This window comes from Theobroma cacao, chromosome 3 (assembly GCF_053813885.1).
Source record: "Theobroma cacao isolate CCN51 chromosome 3, ASM5381388v1, whole genome shotgun sequence".
Lineage (NCBI taxonomy): Eukaryota > Viridiplantae > Streptophyta > Magnoliopsida > Malvales > Malvaceae > Theobroma > Theobroma cacao.
Genome location: NC_142641.1, coordinates 43,734,238 through 43,761,556, shown reverse-complemented (window position 1 = coordinate 43,761,556; position 27,319 = coordinate 43,734,238). Strand labels below are relative to the sequence as shown.

Genomic DNA, 27,319 nt, shown 5'->3' with positions numbered 1-27,319 from the left:
TGAAATAATTTTTAAAATTAAGGGGTTAAAATATTATGATTTTGAGAAAATGAACTAAATTGAAAAAAATATCCTAACAAAAGACTTCTTAAGTATTTTAACCATATTTTATTTCAAGAACGGTTTGGTTATTACTTTTTCATTATGAACATTATATTTTAAAAAGGTTGAAGTGCCTTAATTTAGTAGTAATGGTTTTATATAACTTTTCTTTGTTTAAGGGAAAACACTAGATATGTTTTGATCTTCCGAATTAAAAAAATTGTATTTAAGAGAAAAAAAAGTCAGTATCAAATGATACTCAATTAAGTTAAATTGAAGAATCATAATGATAAAAAATATGGGCAATCAAGTAGCCATATTCTGAAACTTTATTGGTAATGCCGGCAATTAACCTTTATTGATTAGTAAATTCATGCTGGCAAGGCTATTTAATAAATATATATTAAAAAATTAAAAATATTATAACATGAAAGTTAACTACATAAATAAATATATAAATATAATAATAAAAATTATATTTTTCAGCTTGGCAATGAGATTCCCAGTATTCCACCCCCTGACATAGACATGCAATATGAGCACCACTTAGCTTTAACCTCAAGTATTAATTTTTTAAGGAAAAAATTACAATTATTTTATTCTTATTTTCCCCTTTCAATGGGTTTGAAACCAAAAAAGTTAGGTCTGATTACCGACCAAAAATTTAAATAAATTAAAATAAGGTTGTGAAATCCACATAATTGTATTCAAATAATAACGACAATTATTAATTAATTAAACAAAAAATAATAAAAAGGAAATAGAAAGTTGTGGATGCTTATGTTCATCGAGCTCATCACCGATATTTATAAAATTTTCAAATTAATTAAATAGTATTTAGCAAGTTTGTTCTTATCTTTAACTAATTTCTTTAATATTGTTTTCTTGTTTTTGGTAACTTACCTTTCAAAATTTTGATAATATTATAATTGAAATTAATTGCATTTTTGTTGGGTCAATGCCTGTGGTCCATCCATGATCACAAGATTAAAATAGTTTTTTTATTTGAATTATGATTACTCCCATTTTCCATTACTTTTTTTTAATAATATTTTGTTGGAAAATATATTTTAATTTTTTCTCTCTCCTCGCCTTTATTAGAAGAGAGAGAGAGAGCGGTGGGGTTTGATTTGAATATTTCACAAGAAAGCCCTGCCGTTTCTTTTTTTTTTTTTCTTTTTGAAAAAGATATATTTGGCCTAGCCGTTACGACTCACCTATTTGTTGCGCATAACGTGTTGGTGATTTTCTTAATCAATTTCTTTTATTAATAAATCGGCACATTTTACCAATAATAATATTATTTAATACACAAAAGGTGAATTGAATTATTCAATGAAAACAAAGTGATATAGGATACTTCTTCTGTACAAATAAAAAAAATTCCCCTCAATGTGAAGGAAAAAAAAAAGAAGAAAAAAGACTGAAAGAGAGAAAAATATGCTTATTTATTTAGTCTATTTGTCTCAAATGAATTTCTCATGAAGCTAGATCTATTCTAGAAAAAAGGAAAATAGAAAATTATTAGCCCTAATTTTAAAACTATTATATATTCTCCCATTTCTTTGTCCTCTTCACTCTTTCCACAACTTGACCAAATAAAATATACTAAATACTAGTAGATGATAATATATATATATATAATATATATATATATATAGCCCATGAATAAAATTATTTACACCAGGTAAGAGGTAACATGATATCAACTAATAGTGTGATATTGTCATGCCTGTAAAAAGCACTTTTCACATGGGGGTGATGTTTGCTGAGATAATACTTGGTTGTAGAATTATGAAATGATCTTCTTCATTCTGACAAGTGAGATGGAGTTGTAGCTCAAGCATTTTTCAGTGTAACTTTCCTGCTTCTCTAACAAAGTGATGCTTCCTTTTTTTATAAAAAAAAATTGGGAAAATAAATGCTAGTGCCACAAAGGCCCAGAGTGGATAACAACATCTTTTTACTCAAGCAATAAATTGCTCTATTTCTTCTTCCTTTTTGTTTTTTTCTTCTATTTAACTTTTTTCAATTTTTATTTTTCCAATGATTTCTCCATCCCCTGAGTGGCCAAAGATTATGACTTTCCCATTCTATTATATTGTTTTTGCTTTTTCTTTTAATGCAAAAATAATTCAGAATTGGAATTAGGTTTTTCTTTCAGCTTTCATAATTTTAAATAAGGCAATACATTACATTTCCAAGCCCCACAAAAAAAAAAAAAAAGGGTCATGCTTTTGCTTTGCCTTAGCCAAACCCCAAAAATTTGCCTTTTCTAGGCAATTCCTTGAAGCCTTGGCAACCTAATTTTACTTGCCATTCACTCAAAATAAAAGAAAATAATTAACTATGGATTTAGTAATATATAATAATATACACCCCCACTTTCATTGTCCTTTAAAAAATATAAAATAAAATAAAATAAAGGAAGAAAGAGAAAAGGAAAAATCATCTACCCACTTTCATATTTTCTTTTTAATTTATAATTTTTTATTTACCAGATTCCAACCAAACACAAATATCAATATCTTAACATAGTAAAATAATTAATCATTACAAATAATAATATTTCATTAAAGCCCCCATTATTGAATAATTTCCTTGTCCATTAATTTTTTATTCTCAAATTCAGACAGACTTAAGGAAAGTTAGGAACCTAAATTAGCTCAACAACAAAAACAAAAACCTCTCTTTATTATATCTCATCATTTTTCTCTTTTCTCAAAAATCAAAAAGAAAAAAAAAATTCACAGAGAGCTCAAAATCAAATTCTTTTCCCTTTGTCCCTTCTCAAATCTCATTCTATCCTCCAAAAATAATTTACAAAAAATGTTTTCAAAAAAAATTAGAAACCCCTCCATAGCCTCTGTTTGAGTTTAACTGAAAAAAAAAAAAACCCAAGGCTTTTAGCTTCAAAATCAACTCCAAAAACCTTCTCTCAGTATCAAAAACTCAATCTTTTCCTGGTTTTGAACTTAAAAGCTCTTCTCTTTCTGCTTAGTCTTTTCTTTTTCTTCAAAAATTTAATCTTGTTTTTAGTTGTTGGAGCTTAAAATCCAAATGGGTTTTTGATAAAACCTCAAAAAAAGTTAATTTTCTTTTATAAAGGTTTAAGCTTTAACTATGGAGTCAAGAGAAGCTGTAAGTACTACTACTACTACTACTGCCACTGGTGGGGTTACGGTGGTAGGATCCGATGCTCCATCGGACTACCATATAGCTCCAAGGTCCGAAAACTCGACCCAGAATCCGAACCCGACTCCCGGATCCGCTCCTCCGCCGCAGCCTCATCCGCAAACGGCGGCGCAACCAGTCCCGCCACCGGTTTCGGTGTCGGGCTTGCCGGTGAAGAAGAAGAGGGGAAGGCCTAGAAAATATGGACCTGATGGTTCAGTCACTATGGCGCTCTCTCCGAAGCCTATATCGACGGCTGCGCCCCCTCCGCTGATCGACTTCTCAGCCGGGAAGAGAGGGAAAGTGAAGTCACCGACGTCGGTTTCGAAGGCAAAGTATGAGCTGGAGAATTTAGGTGAGAAACAATTAGCCATTTTGATGGATACCCTTTTGAGTTTCAAGTGATTTGGTGGCTTGTATTCACGTTAAAAGTTGGATTCTTTGGTGTTTTATGGTGAATGGTTGTTTCGCTTTGTTTGTGATGTTTTAAAGTGTTTTTAGACTGTAGGGAGAGAGGAGGTGTTGAGTTTTAGGTGTGTGATAGTGTTGGGTAGAAGTGGGACCTTTAAGCTGGTGACTAGATGCCCCTAGTTGAAAGATCTCTTGATATGTGTGTATGTGGTAGTTTTGGAAGGATAGTGGGAGTTTTTATGGGTTGGTAATATGGGAATGATGGAATCTTCTTGTTACGAGTGTCCTTTGCCACTTGGCATCCTTTATGGGAAGAAAAATTTGTGGAAGGTACCTGCTTGAGGGCACCTGCTCAAGTCTGCCAAGTGATGGTGAAGAGACTTGGATAGGAAACCTGTCTGCTATTTGCTGGCTGATCTTTCTGCCAGATGGAGTAGCAGGAAGTTGCTTTTATGCTTAGGGTTATTGAGTTTGGATTTACTTTCTTGGTTGTTGGTTTCTAGGAATAATAACTCGTAAGCTTTTGATATTTTGTGGCTCTATGTCAGTTGCGTGATTCTTTCTACCATGTGGGGTAAGGATGAATAGCTGGGGCTTCGGTTTTGATTACTTGCATCTACTTTCTTTGATTTCAGCTGTGCTCATATATTTCGAGTTGAGTTTTTGAACCTAAAGTGAAGAATATATCAGCATATGCATTATTACTAGTTTAATTCTTTAGTCTGTCCTCCCACTGAATTCAGTGGTGGGGCACGTAGATCGAGTGCCTTGCTCTTTATATTAGCAAAGGAAGCAACTTCTAGGTATTGTAGTACACTGTTTTTGGGATATCAACTTGCAACTGAATAAGTTTCATGAATTTCCGATGATATTTATTATTTTCTCACATTGAGCTAGGCAATGACAGCTGAGGCATCAATGCTTGGCGTTAGTAAGTTTTCCATTTTGATTAAAATGTGCCAATTATTATACTTCCTTGAAAACTTCCTATTGATGCATTTTAAGGATGTAGGATTTCCTCTTCAATGTGTCCATGGCAGAAGGGTGTCTTGATGTTTTTTGGTACAATTTTATTTTCTATTACACCAGCTACATTCTACATTGTTTCATTGTTCCATTACACTGTTCTCTTTTCCCGTTTCATTCAATCTGATTGTGTTCCCTTGAAGGATGCTTCATCTGCATCCATCTTCAAATAATTATTGTTTGTAATAAATATAAGCTGAAAAGGAAAATTTGAGATGGCATCATTATTTAGTGGTTTTACATACTACCTCTGAATAAAGAAAGAAAGAAAGAAATTAAATTTATCTACTATCTGTCATTTGTAATAAATATAAGCTGAAAAGGAAATTTTGAGATGGCATCATTATGTTAGTGGTTTTACATACTACCTCTGAATAAAGAAAGAAAGAAAGTTTATCGGGTATCTACTATATAGAGTATCAATAGTAGTAAGAATAATGATATGCGTTTATGTTTTAAACTTTCTAGTGCTTTGCCTTGAGTTCCCTACTTATTCATTTACTGGGATTAAGAGCTTAATAAGGTGTTCAGAGGTCTAAATTTCCTAAAATTCCATGTGATAATTTTCCAGTTTGCTTTATGCAGTGTTTGCAATTGTTGTATGGTGATGGAAGATCTCTTGCAGAGAGAACTCCTACATCCCGTTGCTGATTTTATAAGACTTTGCTCTTTGTAGGTGAATGGGTTGCATGCTCTGTTGGTGCAAACTTTACACCGCATATCATCACTGTTAATGCTGGTGAGGTATGTTGTAAACATAACTGTTACCTCGAAGTCAACTTACGTTCTGCAACAAGGTTGCATGGTATTATATTTTGCATGAATGCAGGAACTCTGTAATTTCATTGCTGGAAAATATGGTTTGTGATTTCTGTGAGTGTCATTCTGATGTTTGGCCAATGTGAGGAACAACTCTTTAATTCATTATATCTGTGATTTTCTTTTTGGTTGTTTTAGGACGTCACAATGAAGATTATATCATTTTCTCAACAAGGGCCTCGAGCTATATGCATTCTCTCTGCAAATGGTGTGATCTCAAGTGTCACTCTTCGTCAGCCTGATTCTTCCGGGGGTACATTGACATATGAGGTAATGATCTATTTTTCTTTAATTCTAGTTCAGTTATGGTGACACTTTTGAATTATGGGTCTTAGCATGGATACTCATTCTATGCTTGTGCCTTTTACATTTGTTCATTCCCTTTGAAAGTTCAATTCCCTAGGAAAATGTAAAATTTGTTTATAGATTAATGCTTAACACTTTAATACATAAGACTCAATTTTTAATTATGTTTCTAGATAATTTCTTGATCAACATTTGTGAGCCGTTGCATGAACATCTTACTGACTCATGTGCGATGTGTGTGCATGTGCAATTTGTTTGCGTGTGTCATTCAATTTACTTTTCCTTATATTTCTTTTTGGAGTTAAAAAGTCATCTGAGCATTCATTTCCAAAGATTACATGTGTTAAAAATGTAATATCCCTTTGAAGGTATACATATAAAAGTATTAAAAGTTCCAGAAAGACCAACATTAATATCCTTGCTTTTACTCTCTAAGTTGTAACATAGCCCCCTCTTCATAATAATTCTGGATTTTCAACTCTGATGTTCATCAATCCTATTTCTTTAAATTAGAACTGTCTTATCCACATGCTGGACATGGAATTGGTATTTGAATTTTTAGTTTCACTTGAAATGCGAATCTTAGTGCAAGTTGTAAGAAGCAATGATAGGCATGTTCTGTTTATGCTGAGGCTTTATTAGTGCAGGTTTCTTTACTTTGTGAGTCTTAAATGATTTGTTAAAAATGAGAAGAATTAGGAGTAAAATGTAAATATTGACCGATGAGTGTAGCCAAATGAGGCCATTGGAATGAGTGGCTGCCTGAAGAAAATGCATGTTAACAGGAGTATATCATTTATCCTATAGGGGTTTATCTACTTCCCTTAATCTGCCTATTTCTGGGGTCAAGTTTACTTTCTTTGTTTATTTTATCATTCATCAGCCGACTATCCCATCTTTTCTCAAACTTCTTGTAGGGTCGTTTTGAGATACTTTCCTTGTCTGGCTCATTCATGCCCAGTGATAGTGGAGGAACAAGAAGCAGATCTGGTGGGATGAGTGTTTCATTAGCAAGTCCAGATGGGCGTGTTGTAGGTGGTGGAGTTGCTGGTCTCCTAGTAGCTGCTAGCCCTGTGCAGGTTTGGCTCCTATTTTGTCAGAGCTGCCTTCATCCCTGTTTTTCTTCTCTCTCTATACCTCTGTTGTTTTACCCTCGTTTGGGTTTTTGTAACTTCCTTTTGACCAAATGGTTGCCTCCGCAAACCCTGGTGAAGACTGAACTTCCAAATTTCTTTCTTTCGGTTGGTTTTGAACCAGGTTGTAGTGGGCAGTTTTCTGGCAGGGAACCAGCATGAGCAGAAGCCTAAGAAACAGAAGCACGAGCCCATATCAGCTGCCACACCAATGGCTGCTATTCCCGTTTCTAGTGCTGATCCCAAATCAAACCTCTCAACCTCATCCTTCCGCGGTGATAGCTGGTCTTCATTGCCATCAGATTCAAGGAATAAGCCCACTGACATTAATGTATCTTTGCCTGCAGGCTAATCTAAATTATCTACCTTACCTTATTATCCAGTATAAGGTTTGATACTGACAGCACTGGCAATCGAAGTACAATTGATGAATCTCATTCTCACCTCTTGTTGTTGTTTTATGTGTAAGCTTATTGACCTCTCACCAGTACTGGCACGTTCATTTTCACCTGGGGTTTCACCCTATTTATTTTTACCAGTAGTTTAGTTAGTCAGCTGATTATGATTAGTTAGGCTTCTGCTGCTGTTTGTGTCATGTAGAATATTTTGAATGTAATGTTTACTGAGAGAGTTGGCCTTTCTTCCAAGTGATGGATTGTGATTTAGTAGACCACTGTCTTTTGAACATCTCAGCTTCATTCCTAATGGCTTGTTTATGTAGCTTCAGGCTCAGCTATGCGGTGTTGTAACTCTCAATTCTATGTATTATCGGTTCAAATCTTTGTCTTGGACTCCTAATCCCTATTTCAGACCCGGTCAAGTGACTCAAGTCCAAATGCATTTGCCTGTTTTCGTACATGCATGACAGTTACAAGTCTTTATCATCAAACATTCGCACAAGTGTATGATAGGCTCTAGTCATCAAACATTTTTTCTCAATCGCTTTGTAAGCAGTTAATATAAAGAAAAACCTCCCCATGTAACTTACCTTTCACTTAAAGTCTTCTGACATGTTGACAGAATCTAGTCGAGCAATATCCTTTTCATTCAGTTTATTACTTTGTTTGGTCAATTGGTTAAAAAAAGAAGTGGGAAAAGTAATTGGCAAGCTGAGCAGCATCTGAATATTCTTCCACTAAACAAGTCAGAAAGAAATTTGAATTTTCAACCCAAACTATACATAGAAAGAAATAAATCACCTTAATACATATCCCTATATGTATTATATATATAGTTAAGAAGCGAAAATTATGAGGATTAGTTTTTTTTAATAAAAATATTTTAAAAATAATTATCAAAATAAATTTAACTGTTTTTAGTCATATTAAGTCATGACTTGATAAAAATATCATTGAAACTATTTCAAATAAATTAAACCATTTATCACAATTTCTCTCTATTTGTGTTTCTGATTTCTCTCTCTCACCATCCCAGTCTCTCAAATTTTATTCGATTTTTCTCTTCGATATTCGTCTGTTATGCTTCCGATTTCTCTCTCTTGCATTTTTAGATTTCTCTTTCTTGCGCTTTCAAGACACCAAACAATGATTTTGATGTGCTTAGGCGGGTGACTATTTGGAAAATTTGATTTTTAGGTATTTTGCATAAAACTAAAACGATAGAAATGATCACAGATGTTTGAAATAACTTTTAATTGAATCAATTTGGACCTAGACACCAATCAACTCAAAAAATTGAAATTTATAAACCTAGGTTTTCAAAAGAATTTTTTTTTTTTAGTTGAAACAGGTGTTTCTGATAAGAAAATTTATATTTTGATTTATGAAAATATGTTAAAAACACTTTAATCGGTGCTAAATTGTCACAAAAACAAAAAAAAAATGAAGAGAGTTGAGAGGATTTGAAGTTTTGGTTAGTAAATAAAAACATTTTAGACATTAAAGTGTAACAAAATGTTTTTAAATATGACATGTAACAATAATATTTTTTCAATATGACATGTAACAACAGTATATTTTTTTCAACATGGCATGTAATAATTTTTTTTAACCATGACGTGTAATATGTTTTTGTACATGACGTGTAACAATAGTATTTTTTTAATATGACGTGTAGCAACCTAACCATAGCGTGTCACATGTTTTTGTACATGGCATGTCCTATGTTTTTGTACATGATGTGTCACATGTTTATGTACATGGTGTGTAACAACCTAAGCATGGCGTGTCACATGTTTTTATATATGACGTGTAACAACCTAATCATGGCGTGTAATATATTTTTGTACATGACATGTAACATCATAACGTGTAATTTTATTAAGAGTAATTTTATCAAACTTGATTAAAAATAATTAAAATTATAAAAAAATTATTTTTAAAAACATGTTATTTTTAAGGGTTATTTTTAAAAATGTCTCTATATAGAAAGAAATCTCTCTTACCAACGTCACAAGGTTCATTACATGAATATAATAACTCTCCATTGCTCACCCTATAATTAGGCAAGCTTATGTCCAGATCATTGCAGTAAATCTGCTTGTATATAAACCCATTCTACATGAAAGAAATGAGAGGGAAAATTTTCAATTTCAAACCAACAACTTCAAAAATTCCTGCATTGCTTCTGTTTTCTTTTGTTCTCTGTTCTGATACTTGTATGTTAAACTGATTTAATGCTGGTTTGTTACATTTCATCATATTAGAGCTCCAGGCCCTTCTCCAATTGGTTCATTAGTCGAGGATGCTAGAGGGAAAATGATGGCTTTCCAATAAAACGAGATGGAAATAGAGCTGCTCGTAATTTAGCTCATGGGTTGCATATTCTGGAAGATACTTACTGGCTGGAAGAATGTCCTGATGTAGTTGTGTCCTTTGTTACTGCTGATTGTAGTACTGGTTATCTTGAATGAAATTATTTTCTTTTAAAAAATTAAAATGAAAAAGAAAAAGAAAATACCCACATTAGATCAACTTTTCTTTGAGCAAAGCCTTATACTCGTGAAGCAACCTGGGATCGTTTCAATCTTACTGTTTGTTTCATTCCTGCCAACCATTTTAAATCTTCTCTTATTCTACTTGTCACCTTTTATATCTGAAGTTCACTGCTACTTTCACGATTTTTTGCATCAGTTTATAGTCAAATCCGGGTTGATGTTCATTGCCTTTCAAATGATCATAGCCACTATCCTAGTGTCTAGTCTGTCTCATGATAAAAGTATCAGCTGGTTACATAACTTATGAGGAGAAAGAAGAGAGCAGGAATGGAAATGTCGATGATGCTGAAGAGTTTTCAATGCAGGAAATGATACAAGAGGTAGTAGAAGAAACTATATGAAATTAAGGGGAATGATGCTTATACAAAAGATGATGACGAGAAAAGAAATAATCTGAGAACAATGGTGTTTCAGGCAACAATGTGAATGGTCATGGTTTTCATAAAAATCCTTCAGGGCATGAAATGAAGCAAAAGATCGAACAAGTGAAAATATGTGGCATTCGTGATCCTCTGGTTGTGAAGAAGATGCTGAAGACAATGGTGGAAGCGTGGAGAATGAAGATGTCAAAATTTAGGAGAGGAGGATCGAGGAGCTTATTGCCAGGAGTTACGATAGATGGAAGCAAGAGTTGCTAGAGGAGAAGTTGAACCTCTTGCCCATTGTGAATGATAGTTCAATATTATTTTAGAAATCCAGTGAGTGAAGCTCAACAAAGAAAACTCATGCCTACAATTTCAAGGCTGAAGGATGCCAATTAACATCATTAAAAAGCAAAGGCTTCACACCATCCGAAAGCTGTTAGAGAACATTGCAAACCAAGGCCAAGATGGATCAAAATGAGGGGTCATCCAATTAGCTGAACCGCCTTCCTGTGAACATTTGTCATATAAAATTTCCCCTTTTTTCCTAGTGGTCAGCAGGATTGAATTGAGGAAAGAAACTCGTTGCATCTAAACACCTCTAAGGATTCACCAAAATTGAAAATATATGACATAATAATTATGTAGTTATAGGATAAACATTGAGCATATACAAACAAGTATGTTATTAATGAGATTGAGTAAGAGATTTAATTAAACTTTAAATCTTTTGATAGATGATTTTACAAGGTTGAGTGATATGTATTATCTGTAAATTTCTTTGGAATGTAAAAACTCATAATACAATTGAATTGTCTATTTGTAACTGATCTACATATATATAGTAGCAGCGGAATGCTATTTTTCTTTTTAAAATCACAAATTCACTAATGGACTGACATTTTGGTATGACCAAATTAATATCAATTTCTCAAAGCTAGTCAATCACATAACTTCCTTGAAAAACTATTAATCATTCGAGTTGGATATTCCTTTTACAGTTTTGATCACGATATTGACCAGTTCAACAACCAGTTTCTGGATTGGACTAAAGCAAAATGAGCATATTCACCACCCCAATTGGTGAATATAGAAAAACCAGGGATGTGTTGTTGCTGTCAAAAAATCATAAGCTGATGAGCCTCTGAGAGGTGTGATGCTTGCAGCAGACTCGTGAGTGGACATCGAATAATAAATAAATACTACTAACAAAATCCAACTCACACCCAAAAGTCAGCCCCTGTCGACATCCAAAATTCGCCATGATTTGGACAAAGGCATTAGCTTATCAGATGCCAAGCACCTTGATCAAGTAATCCGGAATTTTGATGCCAGCTGAATGCTATGAATATACTATTAAGGAATAACTAAAACATTCTGCGACCCTTTCTCCGTTTAATTCTGTCACCGGCAACCACGTCAATGGCTCAGACTTTTTTTTTTTCGAAAAGCAGGAATATTATTACTCATAGTTTCTCACAAAAGAGAAAACAAAAAGCAAAGTCCTCTCATCAGTAGGACTTGCAGAGAAACACGAAAGTCGTCAGGATTGAAGATAGGCTTGACATCAAGAGTGAGAGACCTGGTGGCTCAGAATTTTTTGGTAGATTAGCCTTAAAAAATAAAAATATTCCATTCCCCTGTTAACTTCAACAAATCATCCAGGGATCCTATATTATTTAAACTGAATAACTCACAGTGATGTGATATAAATTTGGTACGCGTAAAGCTTTGTTTGACTTGGATGGCAAGTTTGATGCGAGGAAATAGGTAAGTCATTTTTCCTATATTCTTTTCTATGTTTATTCTTTTGTTTGGTTGATTTTTGAGGTGAGGAATAGTCATTCTAAGTAATGGCTATTCTTTAAAATTTTGGTTTACCCATTTCTCACCTCTCCACTTTAATGGCTATTCCATAATTATGAAATAGAGTAAAAAATTTATTAGACAAAAATGTCCCTATTTATTAAAAATAATTACAATCTATAAATAAAAATAAATATAAAAAATAAAAGAAATTACAATAAAACATTATATTAATTATTTAATAATAAATTACTAATGTTTAAATTTTTAATGAAAATAGAAATTTAAAGATTGAAAATTCAAATAGAGAAAAAATAAAAAATCATATTAATAATTTAATAAAAAATTATTAATATTTTAAATTTTAATGAAAATAAAATGAAAAGATTAAAAAAGAAAAATATTATTAAATTATAATGATTAGTAATTTTGTTTAATTTATTAAATTATAATCAAGAGTAATTTTGTAATTTTATCATTTATTCCTTAACTATTTCAAAATATGTTCTTACCAACTAAACATCACGAACCAAACTGTTTAATAATTATTTTATTTTATTTTTATAAAATAATTACTATATTTTATTTCATTCTACAAATTAAGCATACCGGTAGTTCTTTAAAACAAGTATATCCCATCTCCTTTGGAAACCTTAAGAGAGTAACCAAACCCTGGGTTTGGGATTGTGGTTACCGCAGCGTCCAGTCAGGTCCAAAAGTGTGAACTAGCTAAAGCTGGTTTGGGATCCTAGACTCGGACCAGGTCCGAAAATTCGTTCGTGTACATTACGAAGAGCAACCTGAACAATTTAAACTAGCCTTGCAAGAAACCAAACCTAGATAGTGTGTTAAAATGAGACATTGGTTTAACTAAAATTCGGGGTTACCAGGTGACCATGTCTAGCCTACTGATGCTCGGCGAGGTTTCAGATTGTGTTTTTTTACCAGGTTGTAGTCTTAACAGATTAAATAAAAGAAAACTTGCCTAGTAACTTCAGGGTTATCTTATCTTATGCTTGAAAGTCGTCATTGCTTGAAAAGAAGAAGAGATTGCTCCATTTCTTTCTGACTCATTGGAGCATAATATTTTAATAAAATACTCCGTTATATTTTCTGGGAAATCACCTCATCTTCTTAAAACCGACCCAAAAGTTCTATAAAATGCAACCCTCCTAACAAAGGGAGAATCAAGAAAGAATCGAGTATCTGTCTCTATACACCTGGATGAAGCTCGTCCACTCGCCGATACCAGCCCGCATAATTCTGTGTGTAGTTGCCCTTCTAGTCCTGAAATCTTTGTCAACCTCAATTTCTGAACGCTGCAATCCTGAATTCTCATACAATCCTCTTTCCCTATTCATATTGTTTAACGCCATAACCGTTGCCGTTATTGTTGGGAGCCATAAGCCATCTATAGATGAAATTGATGGATTCTTCCCATATTCGTGCTCATTATATGGAGGACCTTTTATTAATAGTACTGAAAAGTATAGTGATGTTGATGACTTTGAAGATGATACTGCTAGTTCCGATGGTTACCACGCAGATGAGGATGATGACGATGGTTATCATGAAGATGAGGCTGAGGATGACAGTTGCAATGATGAAGGAGAATATGATGATTTGCAGAAAAGAATTGAAGCTTTCATCGCTAAGGTCAATAATGGATGGAGGGAGGAGAGATTAAGGGAGAGCTTGTGAACAGCTATGGATTGGGTAACTAAACGAACCACCAGACTGTTTTCATTCTAGAGGGTTATTTTTGCTTCATTCTTTTTTTTTTTTTTATCAACTTCCTTTTTGTTTTTAATCGTTCCTCTAATGATATGTCCAATATTAGGGACCATCAGAGATATGTAGATAATATAAAAATAAATGTGTACATATGTATCCGTGACAGAGTTTTCATATAATAGCTTGTATTAACAAAGTTTAACTCTTTCAGAAAACTTCATCAGGAACATTAACTTCAAAGCATTCACATACAAGACTTTTTATGAAAAAACTGTAAATTGAATGCCTTACCGTAAAAGTGTGCAAATAAACTTAAGAAACTTACAAAAATGTGTTACAGCCATCAGCCCATTTTGATGGGGAAATAATAAAGAAACTAACCAAGGCCTGTTCCTGCATCCTTACGAGGTGCATCTGCCTTGATACGGGGAGGTCTGACAACACGATCAATGAGCCCATATTCAAGAGCCTCTTGAGCATTGAAGCGTTTCATCCTACTTAAGTCCTTGTTAATCTGCATGTGCACATTCAATATTAATTCTGTTTCTATACATAAAAAGATGAACATATCAACAACCAAGGAAAAAGAAAAACAATGAACTTTCTGCAGCGAGAGAAAACAAAAATTCACAAGGGAGATTTCTTGTTAATGTTTTTGTTTAGCCACTGCTCAATAGCTGTTTAGATCTGAAGTGCGAAAGGGAAAGCTGGCCTACAGCTGGCAATACTCAAATGAATCAAAAAGAATTACAGAAAGAGATTGTCGTAGTTCACTCTTGAGCTTGAACTATTAACATACTCACCTTCTCAACAGGCTGGCCTGTATTCTTAGCTAGCTCACTGAAAAGGTAATCTCTGATTCTAAGAAGCTCATTTGCTTCATTACGGATATCATCAGCCTGTCAACATTTGATAATTTCACAATCATCAGAAATTTTATAACACTGAAAAGTATAATATAGTTCACCATGACAGCATGCAGTCATACCTGACCACGAGCTGCACCAGCTGGAGACTGCAGAGCAATTCTTGAAAGAGGCATTGCAAAGCGATTACCCTTCATGTAGCAGAAAACAAGAAGAGAATGTTTTCAGGTTTCAGCTTTAAAAAACAAATGCATTGCAAAAGGCATAAACGAAAAATTCACAATCTAGTGGTAGGCAACAAAACAACAATGATCCTCCAAACATGGGTTACAAAAGCATCCCAATCAGGTCAGGGGCGATAGCAGTTTTTTAATTGCTAGCATTACATTCAGACCAACATAAAAGAAAATTTTTAAGAATCGATACATAAAATTCTTAAATAGGGATAACTTCATGCATCATGCCACAAGAATTTATAGCCTTCACTTGCAGTAATAACACCACAAAGTCTATAGATTTAGATGGAAGACAAGAGAAACATTACTTTTTCTCCAGCTGCAAGAAGGAAGCCTGCTAGATTGTAGGCATAGCCCACACAGTGGGTGCCAACAGGACTCTTCAAGCTCTGCATGGTGTCATAGATAGCCAAGCTCGGAGTAAGCTGTAAACAGAGCCAGTCCATATCAGAATAGTGACCAAAAGATAAGAAACTAGAAATTGAAATATATTCATCAGCAAAGCTTTAAATTTACCAAAAAAAAAAAAAAACCCCTTACATCTCCACCAGGACCATTAATGTAAAAATAAAGCCTTTTATTGTCATCAATACTGTCAAGGTATAACATTGTTGCCAATATTTGGTTGCTAAATTCCTCATCTATATGTTGTCCGATGAAGATAACTCGCTCTCGGTACTGCATCCAAAGTATGTCATTAGCCTCTAGAAGGCACATAATAGAATTTAAAGCTGGTGTGAAATTACAAGAAAACAAAAGATGCATGCAATAATCCAAATCTAGGAAAGATGCCAAGGGATATCTATAACAAATTATCAAGCCACTTTTAGAAACTAAAAGCAATTAATATAAAAGCAGGACAGTAAAAGAAGATTCATAAGAGTAGAAAGGGTGTAACACTTGAACCATCTCCTATGTGGTGATACAGGAAACATGACCCCAAACAGTATGATGTAAAATTAGTTAAGCTTACTCACTAGGGCATTCCATATATCAACCCATTGCCAAGTTCCTTCACCAGGGACTCTATAGGGAACTCGTGGAGTTCCTATAGGCATCATACCTACCCGTGACCTTGTTGGTTTACAATTTCGTGTTCTGCAGACAAAGAAATGCACAATGATCAAGAGGTTTAAAGAACAAATAGAAAACTTGAATTCCAAGTTGTGTATTATTCAATTGAGACTACATCAGATTAAACCTTTCCATCTCCAGGAAAAAAAAACCAACAACAATAACAAACATGGCAGAAGTCACAATCAGGCAGGCATAACAGATACACAATAGTCACCAAACATGCTAAACATCAAGGATGCTCAAGGGTGCAAGCTTTGAATCAAGCTCATCAAACATAACACTTAAAAGATGCCCTTTTTCTTTTCCTTGGAACCAAAAATAAAATTTAAGATGATACAGACAATTTTTACTTGCAAGGTGCACACTCTAAAATTCAAAATTCCAATTTATACTGCAAAGTGGCTCTAAACAGGCCCATAATCAATCTAAATAGGAACAACTCCAAATCTCCAATGACAAGCCAATTTTTGGAACTACCCTTTAAACCATTAAGCAAGATTAAGCTAATTGGAACCGATAAATAATGATCCAAACCACAGACTAAGACTATAAACAAATAATTACCCGCATTGGAGGCTTTTATTAACTCTGCTATAGAAGTCTGCACTCAAGTTCGGTCTCCCAGTTGCAAACAAACCTTTGAAAAAATCAAAATTGAGAGAGAAAAAAAATAGGGGTCACAAATTTAGAGTAGATAAAAGAAAAAACGTAGTGGGATTACACTATAGAGTGCAGAACACGAACATACATGGAGATTGAAGCCTCAACCCAGAGTAAAGCTTAGTCCCACAACTGCAAAACAAGGAAAGAAGAAAACACAAAACACCCATGTCATATACGTATAAAAACACACCATACTTATTATACAGAGATAGAAAGCGAACCTGAGAGAAGGCTGATGAAGATTTGTATTAAGTGAGATTGCCATTGTTTTTTGGGGTTTGAAGAATACGAAGAAAAGTTATTAGGCAGAAGAAGAAGATTGAGAGAGGGTTGGGTGGTTGAGCAAGAATCCGATGCAGCCGTTACTATCTAGATATGTTGGATTAGATTTAGATAATAGACAAGAACGGACATGGGACCAGCAGATAGCTGCCGTTGTAAACGCACGAAGATTCGTATCTCTCGTTCGAGTTTGTTTTCGTTTAGGATAAATAAAGGGAAAGATCTCTGGAACTCGAACTCCGTTCACTTGTGTCTTCGTTATTTTTTAATTATTTTCTAGAATGCTTAGAATTTGAATTGGGCTTAACCAACCCGGTTCCGTACCTCCCCCTTTTTCTTTATGATTATTTGAAATATTAGAATCGTTACTTAATGCTTTACCTTAATTAATACTATGAATTAAACCTTTTTAGTACATATTTACCTCTGGTTAATAATCATCTTAATATTCATAAAAAAATCCATCTTAATCATAATAATAATATTGGATTAAGCCAAGAAAAGATCTTGGAATAGCCTAAGTATACTCGAAGAAAACCCAAATCCAAATATAGCCCTGAATTACCATATCAGGATTTGATATGAAAATGAATATGGAAGGTGAGCAAGTACTCATAGTGAGACATAGATTTTTCTTTTGGTTTCGTATCTAAACTCCATTAAAGAAGAAATGTATAACAGGAAAAAGAAGGGATATTAAGTTGGTTTCTCGTAGGAATTCTGGTCTCTGAACTCAGATATGGCACTCCGTATCATCTCAGCGGCGTGAGGTTGCACGAAGAAGTGAGTGTTATCCAGGACATGTATAATAAACTTCTGTGATGCCGGCATTGAAGCATTCAAATTGACGATGAATTGTGCCATGGGAATGTCACTGCAAGAATTAAGGAACAGAATCCTCTTCAGCTACAATGAGGAAGTCAGGGAGAAAGAAGGGAAAACTAGATGAAAGACATGATGAGCAATAAACAAATGGACTTATCTATGCAACTACTTTAACCATTTAAACTGACAGGCCATTAATTTCTTTCAGCTATTGCATCAGTGAGTTAACAAGTGTCAAGTGCTATACAAATAACATAATCACCAGGCTATGCACTTTACACAGGATAGTCTCCATTAGATCCTCCAATTCACTTATAGGATTTCTAGTACCGAATCAAGGCCTTAGAAACAGTACAGTCCTCATAGTTCAGTTGATGTATCTTAGAGCTTCAAAATGAAGCAGATGTTGCAATTTAAAAATGGACCGCCCATGCCAAAACTAACTACATGTAGACAACAAAGTTGAGGAAAAACAGTAGAGACAAGAATCAAACATTGAACCTTAAAATATAGTATAGTACTAATATCTTACCAGGAAATGAACAGTCCTTTGGTTGCGTTGACCATGACGAATCAGCACCTTAAAATCTGAACTGCTACACAGACCACACTACAGAATAAGAGCAAAGCATAGTTATATCATAGCTATCCATGGCTTGCACATTAATTTAAAATAAAAAAGAAAAGGAAAAAGAACAAGCATCTACTCTGATGCATCACACGTGAAGAGTTTCATTTCAGAATTACTGGAACTAAAAGTCAAGTTCATTCTCTAATTAAATAAAACCAAGAAGAAGAAACTTCACATTGAGCTGCATCTCAAAAATGAAAAAGAATAAAGAAGAAAAAATACGGTGAAAAGGATGTATTCTATATCTCCCTATGCAGTTGAGGAACAAGAAGAACCTATATCTCCTGTTTGAGATAAACCACTCCTTCACTAGAGCAAAACACACAAACATAAAATTTTAAAACAACACTGAAGGATGTGATTCTGGGGTACATAAGAAAAGGAATTGAAATTCAGCATTGCCCTTGCACCCAAATTATGCAGTACTCCGTGCATTTTATTGAAGGAAGAGCTGGACATGCAATATCAACTCACCACTCCCAAACCATATTCTGAGTTTGATAGCCTCTATGCTAGCAGTATTTGCCTGTTCCTGTCAGTGGTGGAAGAATCAGGTTGATTCTGTCCAACTACAACCAGGTATCTTGGCCAGCTTCTTCCTTTCCATATTCTTTCTCAATCTTCTGGCATCGCGCCACCTCCCAACAGAGGCATAAATATTGGCAAGGAGAGAATAATAACCAGCTGTACCAGGCTCCAACTCAAAGCAATGCTGAGCTGCAATCTCTCCAAATTCAACATTGTTATGTAAGCTACAGGCAAGAAGCAAACCTCCCCAAACTCCAGTATGAGGCTTCATCGGCATGCTCTTTATAAGTTCATATGCATCTTCCAATCTCCCTGCCCTGCCCAAAAGATCAACCATGATTGCATAATGATCAGTTGAAGGCACAAGTCCATTGTCCTTCATAGAACTAAAGCATCGGTAGCCCTCTTCAACCAGGCCAGCATGATTATACGCAGTTAATAGCCCGGTGAAGGTAGCCAAATTTGGTTGAATTTGAGCATCCACCATTTTTTGGAACAACATGATGGCATCAACAGCCTTACCATTGATGGCACATCCCGATATCATTGCACTGTAAGCAACGACATCCTTCTTTCTCAGACCATGAAAGAGGTGATATGCCTTATCAATACTCCCACACTTTGCATACAAATCGATTAAAGCTGTAGCCATATGATCGTCCATTTGGATTCCAAGCTTACTTATGTATGACTCAATACATGAACCAAATCTCAATTCTCTTAGTTGTGAACAAGCAGATATCACACTTGCCAAAGTTATCCCATCTGGCTGGATACAAACACCAGCTTTTAGCATCTCATCAAACAACTTTAGGGCTTCTGTTGGTTGGCTGTTTTGAGCATAGCAAGATATCATGGCATTAAAGGCTAAATGATCTTTCTCACCCATTTTATCAAAGAGTTCACGAGCAGACTTGACTTCCCCATGTTTAGAATACCCAGCAATCATTGTAATCCAAGAAACATTATTTCTTCGATGCATCATGTCAAAAAAGCTCCGAGCTGATTCTATTTCTCCACGTTCCACAAAACCACTAATCATCGTATTCCAAGAAGCCAAGTTTTTTTCTGGCATCTGCTGAAAAAATGAAAGTGTCTGATCCATATTTCCCATTTTTGCATACGCCGATAGAATTGCATTCCAAGATATAACATCTTTCTTTGGAATATCATCGAACACCCTATGAGCCTCTCCTAAATTCCCAGCTTTCAAATACCCAGATAAAATCGAATTCCATGAGACTACATTTTTCTCGGGCATCTCATCAAAAACCTTTTTTGCAGTATCCATGTCACCCAGTTTCGTGTACAAATCCACAAGAGCTGTTTGCACAAAAACACAGTTGCAAACCCCATATCTATGAACCTGAGCATGGATTGAAATTCCTCCCGTTTTACATTCAGTCCTAGCACATGCTCTTAAAGCAGATGATATGGCATGTGTGGTAGGGTACAATCCTAGCTTCTGCATTTTAACATAAAGAGAAAAAGCTTCTGCAAACTGCCCATGCTGGGATAAAAACCGTACCGCACAACCCCACGAAAAAGCATCGGGCTTTTGCAAATGGAAAAGGATTTGTCGCACGTATAGGAAAACACTTGAAGAGTAGTTGTTAGTTGACAGAAGGAACTGATGAACCAATAGGGGCTGGAGGTGGTTAAGACTGCTAATAAGGATTTGAGCATGAATTTGTTTTGCCTGTTTGATAGTCAGCTGGTTATTTAAGAAGCTCTTTAGCCTAGGAACCAACATCAAATATACAAGGCCGATTAAAACGGGCACAAGTTAAACCACTTGGGTTTGCAATCTTAAGTTTCTAACCAATCAAAAGATCCTAAGTATGCTTGACCTATTGGGTGGCTCTCCTTATCAAACCAAAAATACTGAATACCAAAAGTGTTTAACACTTTCACAGTTTCATTTCGGTCTACACTCTGTTGAAGTGACAATTCAGCAGATTGTTCGATCAATTCTCGAGATAATCCTAATAAAAGATTAAACATAACAATCAATGCAAAAGAAAAAATTTTCCTTTCATACTTTAGAAAGTGATGAAAACCCTTCTCTAATAGCCAAAAAAAATCCCCACAGTGAAAAACAGTCAAAAATCAAAGCACTTTAATTTGTAATAAATAGGAACCCTATTATCACACATGGAATGCTTTTCGACCAAACAACGTTGGGTTCTAAAATTCGAGTTATGTAACAGAGACATACCTGAGAAAACAGAATGGAAAGTCAGTTTGAAGCAAAGGCTTGCGAACTTCGCTGTGCTTTAGAACTGGTTGAAAACCTTAAATGCGAGGCCTATGACGGGTTTCGTGTCGGGTCGGACCGGGTCGAGTTAACTTGTTTGTTTCACCTCGTATACAGTAAAATACAAATGATGTCAAACTATTTTTTTTTCAGTGGTAAATAATTAGTAGCAATGTGTTTTACTCTACAGATGAAACATATTTCATTGTATGATTGAAGGTTATTAGACTTTTGTTGTTCCTTTTAAACGTAAAGTTGGGGTTTAGCAAGCAAATTAAGAAGGATACATCTCCATCTGTTGTCGATTTGCCATTTTCTTGGATGATCAATCCATGTTTTAAGTGTTTCCAGTTCAGTTCTCAGGAGGAATAAAGTAAAGGCAAAAAGCAGCTAATTTCATTAAAAAAAAAATGAAGAAGAAGCAGAGTTTGTTCTTGTTAAATTAGGAATTGAAAAGGCTCATTGTTTGAGAAATCCAAGCACGAGGCAAACTGAGTCCTCAATAACAAATCCCGGATGCCTGAAAAATATATTTCACTAAAAATCAACTGAAATTCTCACAATCATACAACCCTGAAATTTATGCTATAATTTATCAGTTACAACAGACACAGCTGAAAAAAGATTGAAAAAGAGCAGTGTGAATGGCCGATGCACGGTAGCAGTTTAGAGCAACAAATACTTCAAGTTCAAAAGGCCATTGTCTCCCATTACTCTTCTACATCTTCTAACGCGGACCAGATCATCCTAACAAATACAGATAAAAGATCCCATGTTAGCAGTTACTAAAACTAAAAGCAATTTGTTTAGAGGAAGCAACCTGTGTGTTGTCAGAAACAAATTACCAGAATATGGCAAAGAAGAGGAGAACAACGAGGTAGGCGAGTTTAAATAGGCGTTGCTTCTTCTCCCAATGGAGCAAGTTAAATATCTCTGTGACATCCACCAGGTGCTCTTTCCGTGTGTAACTGGTAACAAGAGAAACTTAGGAACCAAGCCCAAAGCATATACAATTGGAATAACGCTTGACAAATTATAATCCTTAATAGCAGTATAATATTTCTTTTTCCCAAGGAGTCAATTTTAATGCTCTAAGAGTCTCTATGCCCTGATCCATGATCAATATGATAAAAGTAAAACTTCATTCGAAACAAAAAAATACTGCAATTATGCAAGACTCATGCATGAAATCTTCAATAACAACAGAGGAAAGAAAGCTAATTTTAACCATAATGCAATTCTCAAATCCATCTAACTTGGCAGAAGAGATAGATAATATTGTTTGGAACTTCTGATAAATGTTGTTACTAAATTAAACTGAAAGTCATTACGATGCCCTCCTCCCCTCTCTTTTATTCTTCTCTCTCTCATGAAGATCATTACAACATTCCATTGTTTCCATTTATTAATATAACATTGTCTATATATATTACACTCTTAAGATAAATCACAATTTTCTTAACAATTAGTACTATAGCATGAGTCTCTAACCTAAGAGAGGTTAAAAGATAGCCAAAATCAAAGGCAAATAATAAGCTATTTGTCAATACCCAGGTTCACTACAAGGAGGTTAAGGATTCTGGCAAGTCTAGGGCTTTAGGAACATAACAAAATTTCCATTGTCATAAAGTTCCAATGCTACCTATATTAACTATCCATTGATGCATGTCTTTGCACAAGTTAGAAGTTATAAATCTTAAGAGCCAAAAGGCCCACCACTCATCACTCACATTATCAATGAAGCTCTTGGAACAAAATAGAATCAATCAACCAGATAAAGGCTTATTCCTACTGGACATTGGGTTGCAAACTCAATATAAAAGGGAGCTGCAGTGAAGAAATTGGAAATCAACCGTGAATCCAAGCTAGTGAAATCTATGATCTGACATTTTCCTCAAAACAGCCTAAACTAAAATTAAAAAGTAGAAAAAGAAAATGAGAGAATAACTTACAGTCTCACATTGTAGTATAAATATGGAGCACATAAGAGTGACATGGCCCAATGCCCCGTTAACAGGTAGAATAAGCACAAAAATCCTTGCAGGACATATTCCGGCAAGACCACTTTGTTTATCCTTGATGAAGAGTCATAAGGATTGATGTAATCAAACTCTAGATCAGCCAGGCACATGAGCTGCAGCAAAATTATCAAGCTGTTAAATTCTATTTTTCGTTCTCATATAACCTGGACATTCTACAGATGAACAATAACATGACTAAAGATCTACCCAAAACCCTAACTTTCTTTAGCCAAACTTCTATTTGTGTTTAAATCCAGAACAAAGCCCCAAAGACATTGAAACTAGTCTTTCAAATCAAAGGCAGTGAGATGACAATTTCAGGACTTCAACACCAGATTCTACTTTGACAATTCATAAAAATATCACTCCCGCAACAATTACAAAACTAAATGCAACATACCCAGCTAGCTGCAATCTGAAAATACTAGTAATTCTTTATCCCTTTTTCTGAACACAAAGACAAATTCTTTAGCATTTGTTGAGTGATTTTCTTGAAACTAAAATGAAGAATCAACTAAACAATCATTACCCACCAAACCAAGCCAATAGCAAAGCATCTTGGGCTTATGATTTTAACCAAAAGAAGGGATTGAAACAAAAATACAAGCAGACCCAGCAAAGAAAAAACAGAGGGAAACAAAGATTCTAGGGTTTAAGAGGGGAATTTGACCTGATAAACAAGGAGAACGAGAAGGGCAATGAGGATGAAGAAAGAAATAAGCCATATAAAGAGATCTCCCATGCCTCTCTTTCTCTCCCCCTCTTCCTATCTCTTCTCTTTTTCCTCTTCCCTCCCTTGGATTAATTTTCGTTTTGGTGATAAGAGGAGGAAGGCGCACTTGACAGCAGAGGCGAGACGGGATTTGGCTCTGCCAGGTGGGAAATGCGCCCTGTTTCGGATAGTGCTAGGAAGAGAAGATGAGGAAGATTTGGCACGATGAATTTCCTAAACGCCTGAAAGATCCGACCGAAAGCAGCAAAGCAAAAGTACTGTTTTGAGTTAAAGACTTGAAAGACTTCCAGTTATTTAAACTTTCTTACGACTTTTTACTGTTTTACAAATAAAGACAAGTACTGTACTCCCACCAGAACACAATTTCTTGGAAAAAATAAAAAAATTATGAATATTTAAATTAAATAAAAATTTTGTTTTTTTATTGTATTATTATTACCAGAGTCATGAAAAGAACGGAAAAAAAAAAACTATAGAGGCTAATGATGCATTCTTTCATTGATAAAAAGAAAGATATACTATTTCTTGGCATTCACTTTATAGAGGTACCACACTTTCTATCACAGCAAGAAAGGTATTCTTCATACAAACGAGAATTATGGTTGTTCATTCTGTCCATGGGGAAAGAGAAAGATGTTGCAGTGCCATTTTTTTGTAACTTTTCTTTCTAAATTTGGCTGACTTAGGCTACTCTCCTGCAAAAAGAAAATTAAACAAAGCACATGCCTTATTCAAATGTTACCCACTGGTGATATATGGTTACCCACAAAACCTATACAATATAATAAATAAATATCTATTGTTGAAAGTTAAGTGTATTTTTTCTGGACATATGTGCAAAGGGGAAATGATATTCTAAGCCTTAGTAAATATGAGAAAGAAAGGAACATTAACCATTCATGGTTAAAAATGACAAAAGTCATGATTCTATACATTCGAAAAAGTGAAAAGAGCTATAGCAAGAACTCCATAAACTTTGTCAATGGACTCATGGACTGACATGCTATCTTGGCCTCCTCGGAGCCGCAGGATGTGACAGAGGAAGAAGGCTTCAAATACAAGAAGAAATTCCTGGACCCCAAATTTATCAGCTTCTCCTCTGGCTCTAAGCCTGCACGTACCACAAAAATAAGTACAAATAATGACCACTAGAAAACGCAAATGCAAAGTGGCAGCAAGAATATTTTGTTTTTAAGAATCATATAATTTTATTGATTAGAATTAACTATGCTTTTTTCCATAATTAGAAAGCTAAAATGTAGATGCTGACCAATATTTTCCCAGTTTCTTAACATACTGATTGCTTATTCGCATTTTAGTGCAGCTCCCCTTATGATTAATTACTACGAAAACAACCCAATTAAATGAATCGATAGTAATTCTTTGCATGTAAAGATTATCAAACTATGACATGATTATGAAGTTTGTAGGGCAGAGAAAAGAGAAAATGTTTTAGATTCACAAAAACCTTAAGAAAACAGAGAAAAAGAACGAAAGAAACTTACTTTCCAGGCTGAACTGCGAATAATGAAGCTGGAAAAACTTAGGATTAGTTTCCTCCAGCAATGGCCGTCTCTTCTCTTTCACGTAAATTTCTACAGCAGCTTTGATCAAATCATTCACTGTATTCTCCGCTGGCATCACCACATGCACTGGCCCCAAGCTTCTGTCTATATTCACCTTCAGCAACAACTTTGACAGCCTTCGCTGAGATCCATCATCCACTGGAAACCTCGCCGATGGCGACGTTGTCAGCCTTGTGGTTGAGGGGACTGCATTTAGGCCTCCTCGCCAGTTAACGAGGCATGAATGATGCTCCGGGACGGATGTCTGTATTGATCTTTCGGAGGCTGAAAGAACCCTGATTGAGCAAAGTCTCCGGTTACCTGAAGAACGAGGAACCATGGTGATCGCAAACGAGAGAATGTGACTTTGGCTGATATGATTGTTTTGAAAGGTTTTGGATTTTGTAGCATAAAGCAGAGGGAGGGCGAAAGTTCCAGGAAATTGTTCAGTTCTGGGACTGTCCCTAGAGTTCAAGCTATTTTGAACTCGCCCTGTTTGAAAAATACGGTATCCGTGGGATTTTAAATCAATTACCAATCCCTGTGAAGAACATTGTAAAGAGACTGTACATAGATGGATAGTTACCGATTAATTATTGATTAGTAGGTGCATTAACTCTATGAGTTGTATATTACTGTATGATTTGCATTGATAATCTATACTCCTCATCAGTCTTACGCCTGGCATGTCATAAATTTAATAGATTTTTACTTTCCAATGCACTAGAAATAGGTCCACATTCCTGCATTAATGACATGCAGTTAATAACATTCCATGTGAAGGAAAATTAAAAGAGGTGCATGAGAATGAGATAAGAACAATAGTCCCTAGTGAAGGAAATTGATTTGGCCTAAATACCGAAGGAGATAAAATATCTAAACATGTCACAATGGCAAAATCCATTGAATTAAATTTGAATGATAATTTTTTAATTTGATGTGCAAAGCAAAAGTAATTGAATGGTTTGATCTGATATTACTTGGAAGGCAGATGATATATATATATATATAATCGAATTTAGATTTAAAGTACTTTAAGAGTAATACTCGAACTCGAATTGAGTATTAAAAATATTTTTTAAATTTACTTCATAATTGAATATAGGATATCTGAATCTATATAATTGAGTTGGATACCCTTACATCAATAACCCATTTACAATAAAAGGTCTTCGAAGGAGGAGTGCTGTGTCCCTTTATCATGTTAAAAAGGCCTGTCCAGTCCAGTTAAGCAGCCTATTGGCTTATCATGAGGGGATTAATTTATTTAGTATGATTTGAGCATTTTTGGGAGTGTCTTCCCCAAGTAAAGACGGTCCAGGTACGTGGCTCACTTATTGTTTTTGCCAATAGTAGAAAGTAGAAACAAATTCGGACTTCATAGCAAGTTAGCAACAGTAGCAGCCATCTGCTTCAGGCCATTATACTGCAAAGTGCAAAGGGCATTGTTCCAGTGCCCATTCCCTTACTCCTTAGAATGACATGTGAACTGAACGAACCCAAACAAAATTAATCGACTAGGACCAACGTCTGAAACGTCCTTATTACAAAGAAAAGGGATTTAGATTTGAGAGTGCTAGTTTTCGGAATCTAAGCATTAGACTAACTCAAAAAAAGTGGGGAAGGGAAAGAGAGGAAGAGTAGATACTTGTATAAGAGTGTGACATTTATTTAGTAATTTTTTTTCAGTATTTGGTTGTGTACTTTATTTGCCAAGTAGCTCGAAATTGAAAAATAGAAAATCCTCAATATCTTAGGTTTTTCCGCCTTTGGTTACTGGAATACAAACCCAGCAACACATGAAGGGAACAGCTAGGATTTGGAATCTAATGCAGGCCACAACATGCGGGTGACACTAAAACGTAG

At 34.9% G+C, this 27,319-nt stretch overlaps 6 protein-coding genes across 7 annotated transcripts; 1 reads left to right on the top strand and 5 right to left on the bottom strand.

Annotated features, from left to right (window-relative positions):
• Nucleotides 1–2,707: 2,707 nt before the first annotated feature.
• On the top strand, nt 2,708–7,558 carry LOC18606376 (AT hook motif DNA-binding family protein). Its single transcript, XM_007039951.3, has 5 exons — nt 2,708–3,571; nt 5,330–5,397; nt 5,611–5,742; nt 6,696–6,857; nt 7,036–7,558. The coding sequence occupies exons 1-5, from the start codon at nt 3,166–3,168 to the stop codon at nt 7,261–7,263; spliced, it is 996 nt and encodes a 331-aa protein (XP_007040013.3). The 5' UTR covers nt 2,708–3,165; the 3' UTR covers nt 7,264–7,558.
• Nucleotides 7,559–13,974: 6,416 nt separating this feature from the next.
• CLP2 (CLP protease proteolytic subunit 2) lies at nt 13,975–17,011 on the bottom strand. The gene is made up of 9 exons (XM_007039948.3): nt 16,833–17,011; nt 16,697–16,740; nt 16,513–16,585; nt 15,849–15,969; nt 15,412–15,549; nt 15,180–15,296; nt 14,758–14,826; nt 14,573–14,668; nt 13,975–14,283 (listed from the first exon to the last, which is right to left on the bottom strand). Exons 1-9 carry the CDS (start codon nt 16,874–16,876, stop codon nt 14,146–14,148), a joined length of 840 nt encoding a protein of 279 aa, XP_007040010.1. The 5' UTR covers nt 16,877–17,011; the 3' UTR covers nt 13,975–14,145.
• Nucleotides 17,012–17,359: 348 nt separating this feature from the next.
• On the bottom strand, nt 17,360–21,153 carry LOC108660422 (Nucleotide excision repair, TFIIH, subunit TTDA). Its single transcript, XM_018116706.2, has 3 exons — nt 21,096–21,153; nt 18,251–18,328; nt 17,360–17,767 (listed from the first exon to the last, which is right to left on the bottom strand). Exons 2-3 carry the CDS (start codon nt 18,283–18,285, stop codon nt 17,590–17,592), a joined length of 213 nt encoding a protein of 70 aa, XP_017972195.1. The 5' UTR covers nt 18,286–18,328; nt 21,096–21,153; the 3' UTR covers nt 17,360–17,589.
• LOC18606372 (Tetratricopeptide repeat (TPR)-like superfamily protein) lies at nt 18,900–21,089 on the bottom strand. The gene has a single exon (XM_088805053.1). It carries the CDS (start codon nt 20,628–20,630, stop codon nt 18,900–18,902), a length of 1,731 nt encoding a protein of 576 aa, XP_088661179.1. The 5' UTR covers nt 20,631–21,089.
• A 498-nt stretch (nt 21,154–21,651) lies between the features above and the next one.
• On the bottom strand, nt 21,652–24,152 carry LOC18606371 (putative protein cornichon homolog 2). Of its 2 annotated transcripts, none has more exons than XM_018116703.2 (4): nt 23,826–24,152; nt 23,087–23,268; nt 21,980–22,102; nt 21,652–21,881 (listed from the first exon to the last, which is right to left on the bottom strand). In XM_018116703.2, exons 1-4 carry the CDS (start codon nt 23,895–23,897, stop codon nt 21,845–21,847), a joined length of 414 nt encoding a protein of 137 aa, XP_017972192.1. In that variant the 5' UTR covers nt 23,898–24,152; the 3' UTR covers nt 21,652–21,844. The 2 variants fall into 2 exon arrangements, with proteins under 2 accessions (XP_017972192.1, XP_017972193.1); XM_018116704.2 differs by lacking the exon at nt 23,826–24,152 and adding an exon at nt 23,556–23,759.
• Nucleotides 23,952–25,934, bottom strand: LOC18606370 (uncharacterized protein At4g22758-like). Its single transcript, XM_018118590.2, has 2 exons — nt 25,394–25,934; nt 23,952–24,999 (listed from the first exon to the last, which is right to left on the bottom strand). Exons 1-2 carry the CDS (start codon nt 25,791–25,793, stop codon nt 24,842–24,844), a joined length of 558 nt encoding a protein of 185 aa, XP_017974079.2. The 5' UTR covers nt 25,794–25,934; the 3' UTR covers nt 23,952–24,841.
• Nucleotides 25,935–27,319: the final 1,385 nt, after the last annotated feature.

What these genes read in the sequence shown, in the direction of transcription:
- LOC18606372 (XM_088805053.1), bottom strand. Translation starts at nt 20,630, where the DNA reads ATGTTGGTTCCTAGGCTAAAGAGCTTCTTAAATAACCAGCTGACTATC.
- LOC18606371 (XM_018116703.2), bottom strand. Translation starts at nt 23,897, where the DNA reads ATGGGAGATCTCTTTATATGGCTTATTTCTTTCTTCATCCTCATTGCC. An exon ending in TCGTTCTCCTTGTTTATCAG is followed by an intron (nt 23,269 to 23,825) that starts GTCAAATTCCCC and finishes ATTTTGCTGCAG; the next exon opens with CTCATGTGCCTGGCTGATCT. An exon ending in CTCTTCTTTGCCATATTCTG is followed by an intron (nt 21,882 to 21,979) that starts GTAATTTGTTTC and finishes TGTATTTGTTAG; the next exon opens with GATGATCTGGTCCGCGTTAG.
- LOC18606370 (XM_018118590.2), bottom strand. Translation starts at nt 25,793, where the DNA reads ATGGTTCCTCGTTCTTCAGGTAACCGGAGACTTTGCTCAATCAGGGTT. An exon ending in TTCGCAGTTCAGCCTGGAAA is followed by an intron (nt 25,000 to 25,393) that starts GTAAGTTTCTTT and finishes TGGTACGTGCAG; the next exon opens with GCTTAGAGCCAGAGGAGAAG.
- LOC18606376 (XM_007039951.3), top strand. Translation starts at nt 3,166, where the DNA reads ATGGAGTCAAGAGAAGCTGTAAGTACTACTACTACTACTACTGCCACT. An exon ending in TCACTGTTAATGCTGGTGAG is followed by an intron (nt 5,398 to 5,610) that starts GTATGTTGTAAA and finishes TGGTTGTTTTAG; the next exon opens with GACGTCACAATGAAGATTAT. An exon ending in TAGCTGCTAGCCCTGTGCAG is followed by an intron (nt 6,858 to 7,035) that starts GTTTGGCTCCTA and finishes GTTTTGAACCAG; the next exon opens with GTTGTAGTGGGCAGTTTTCT.
- LOC108660422 (XM_018116706.2), bottom strand. Translation starts at nt 18,285, where the DNA reads ATGGTCAACGCAACCAAAGGACTGTTCATTTCCTG. An exon ending in AAAGGACTGTTCATTTCCTG is followed by an intron (nt 17,768 to 18,250) that starts GTAAGATATTAG and finishes TAATTCTTGCAG; the next exon opens with TGACATTCCCATGGCACAAT.
- CLP2 (XM_007039948.3), bottom strand. Translation starts at nt 16,876, where the DNA reads ATGGCAATCTCACTTAATACAAATCTTCATCAGCCTTCTCTCAG. An exon ending in CTTCATCAGCCTTCTCTCAG is followed by an intron (nt 16,741 to 16,832) that starts GTTCGCTTTCTA and finishes CTTGTTTTGCAG; the next exon opens with TTGTGGGACTAAGCTTTACT. An exon ending in CTGGTGCAGCTCGTGGTCAG is followed by an intron (nt 14,669 to 14,757) that starts GTATGACTGCAT and finishes AAATGTTGACAG; the next exon opens with GCTGATGATATCCGTAATGA.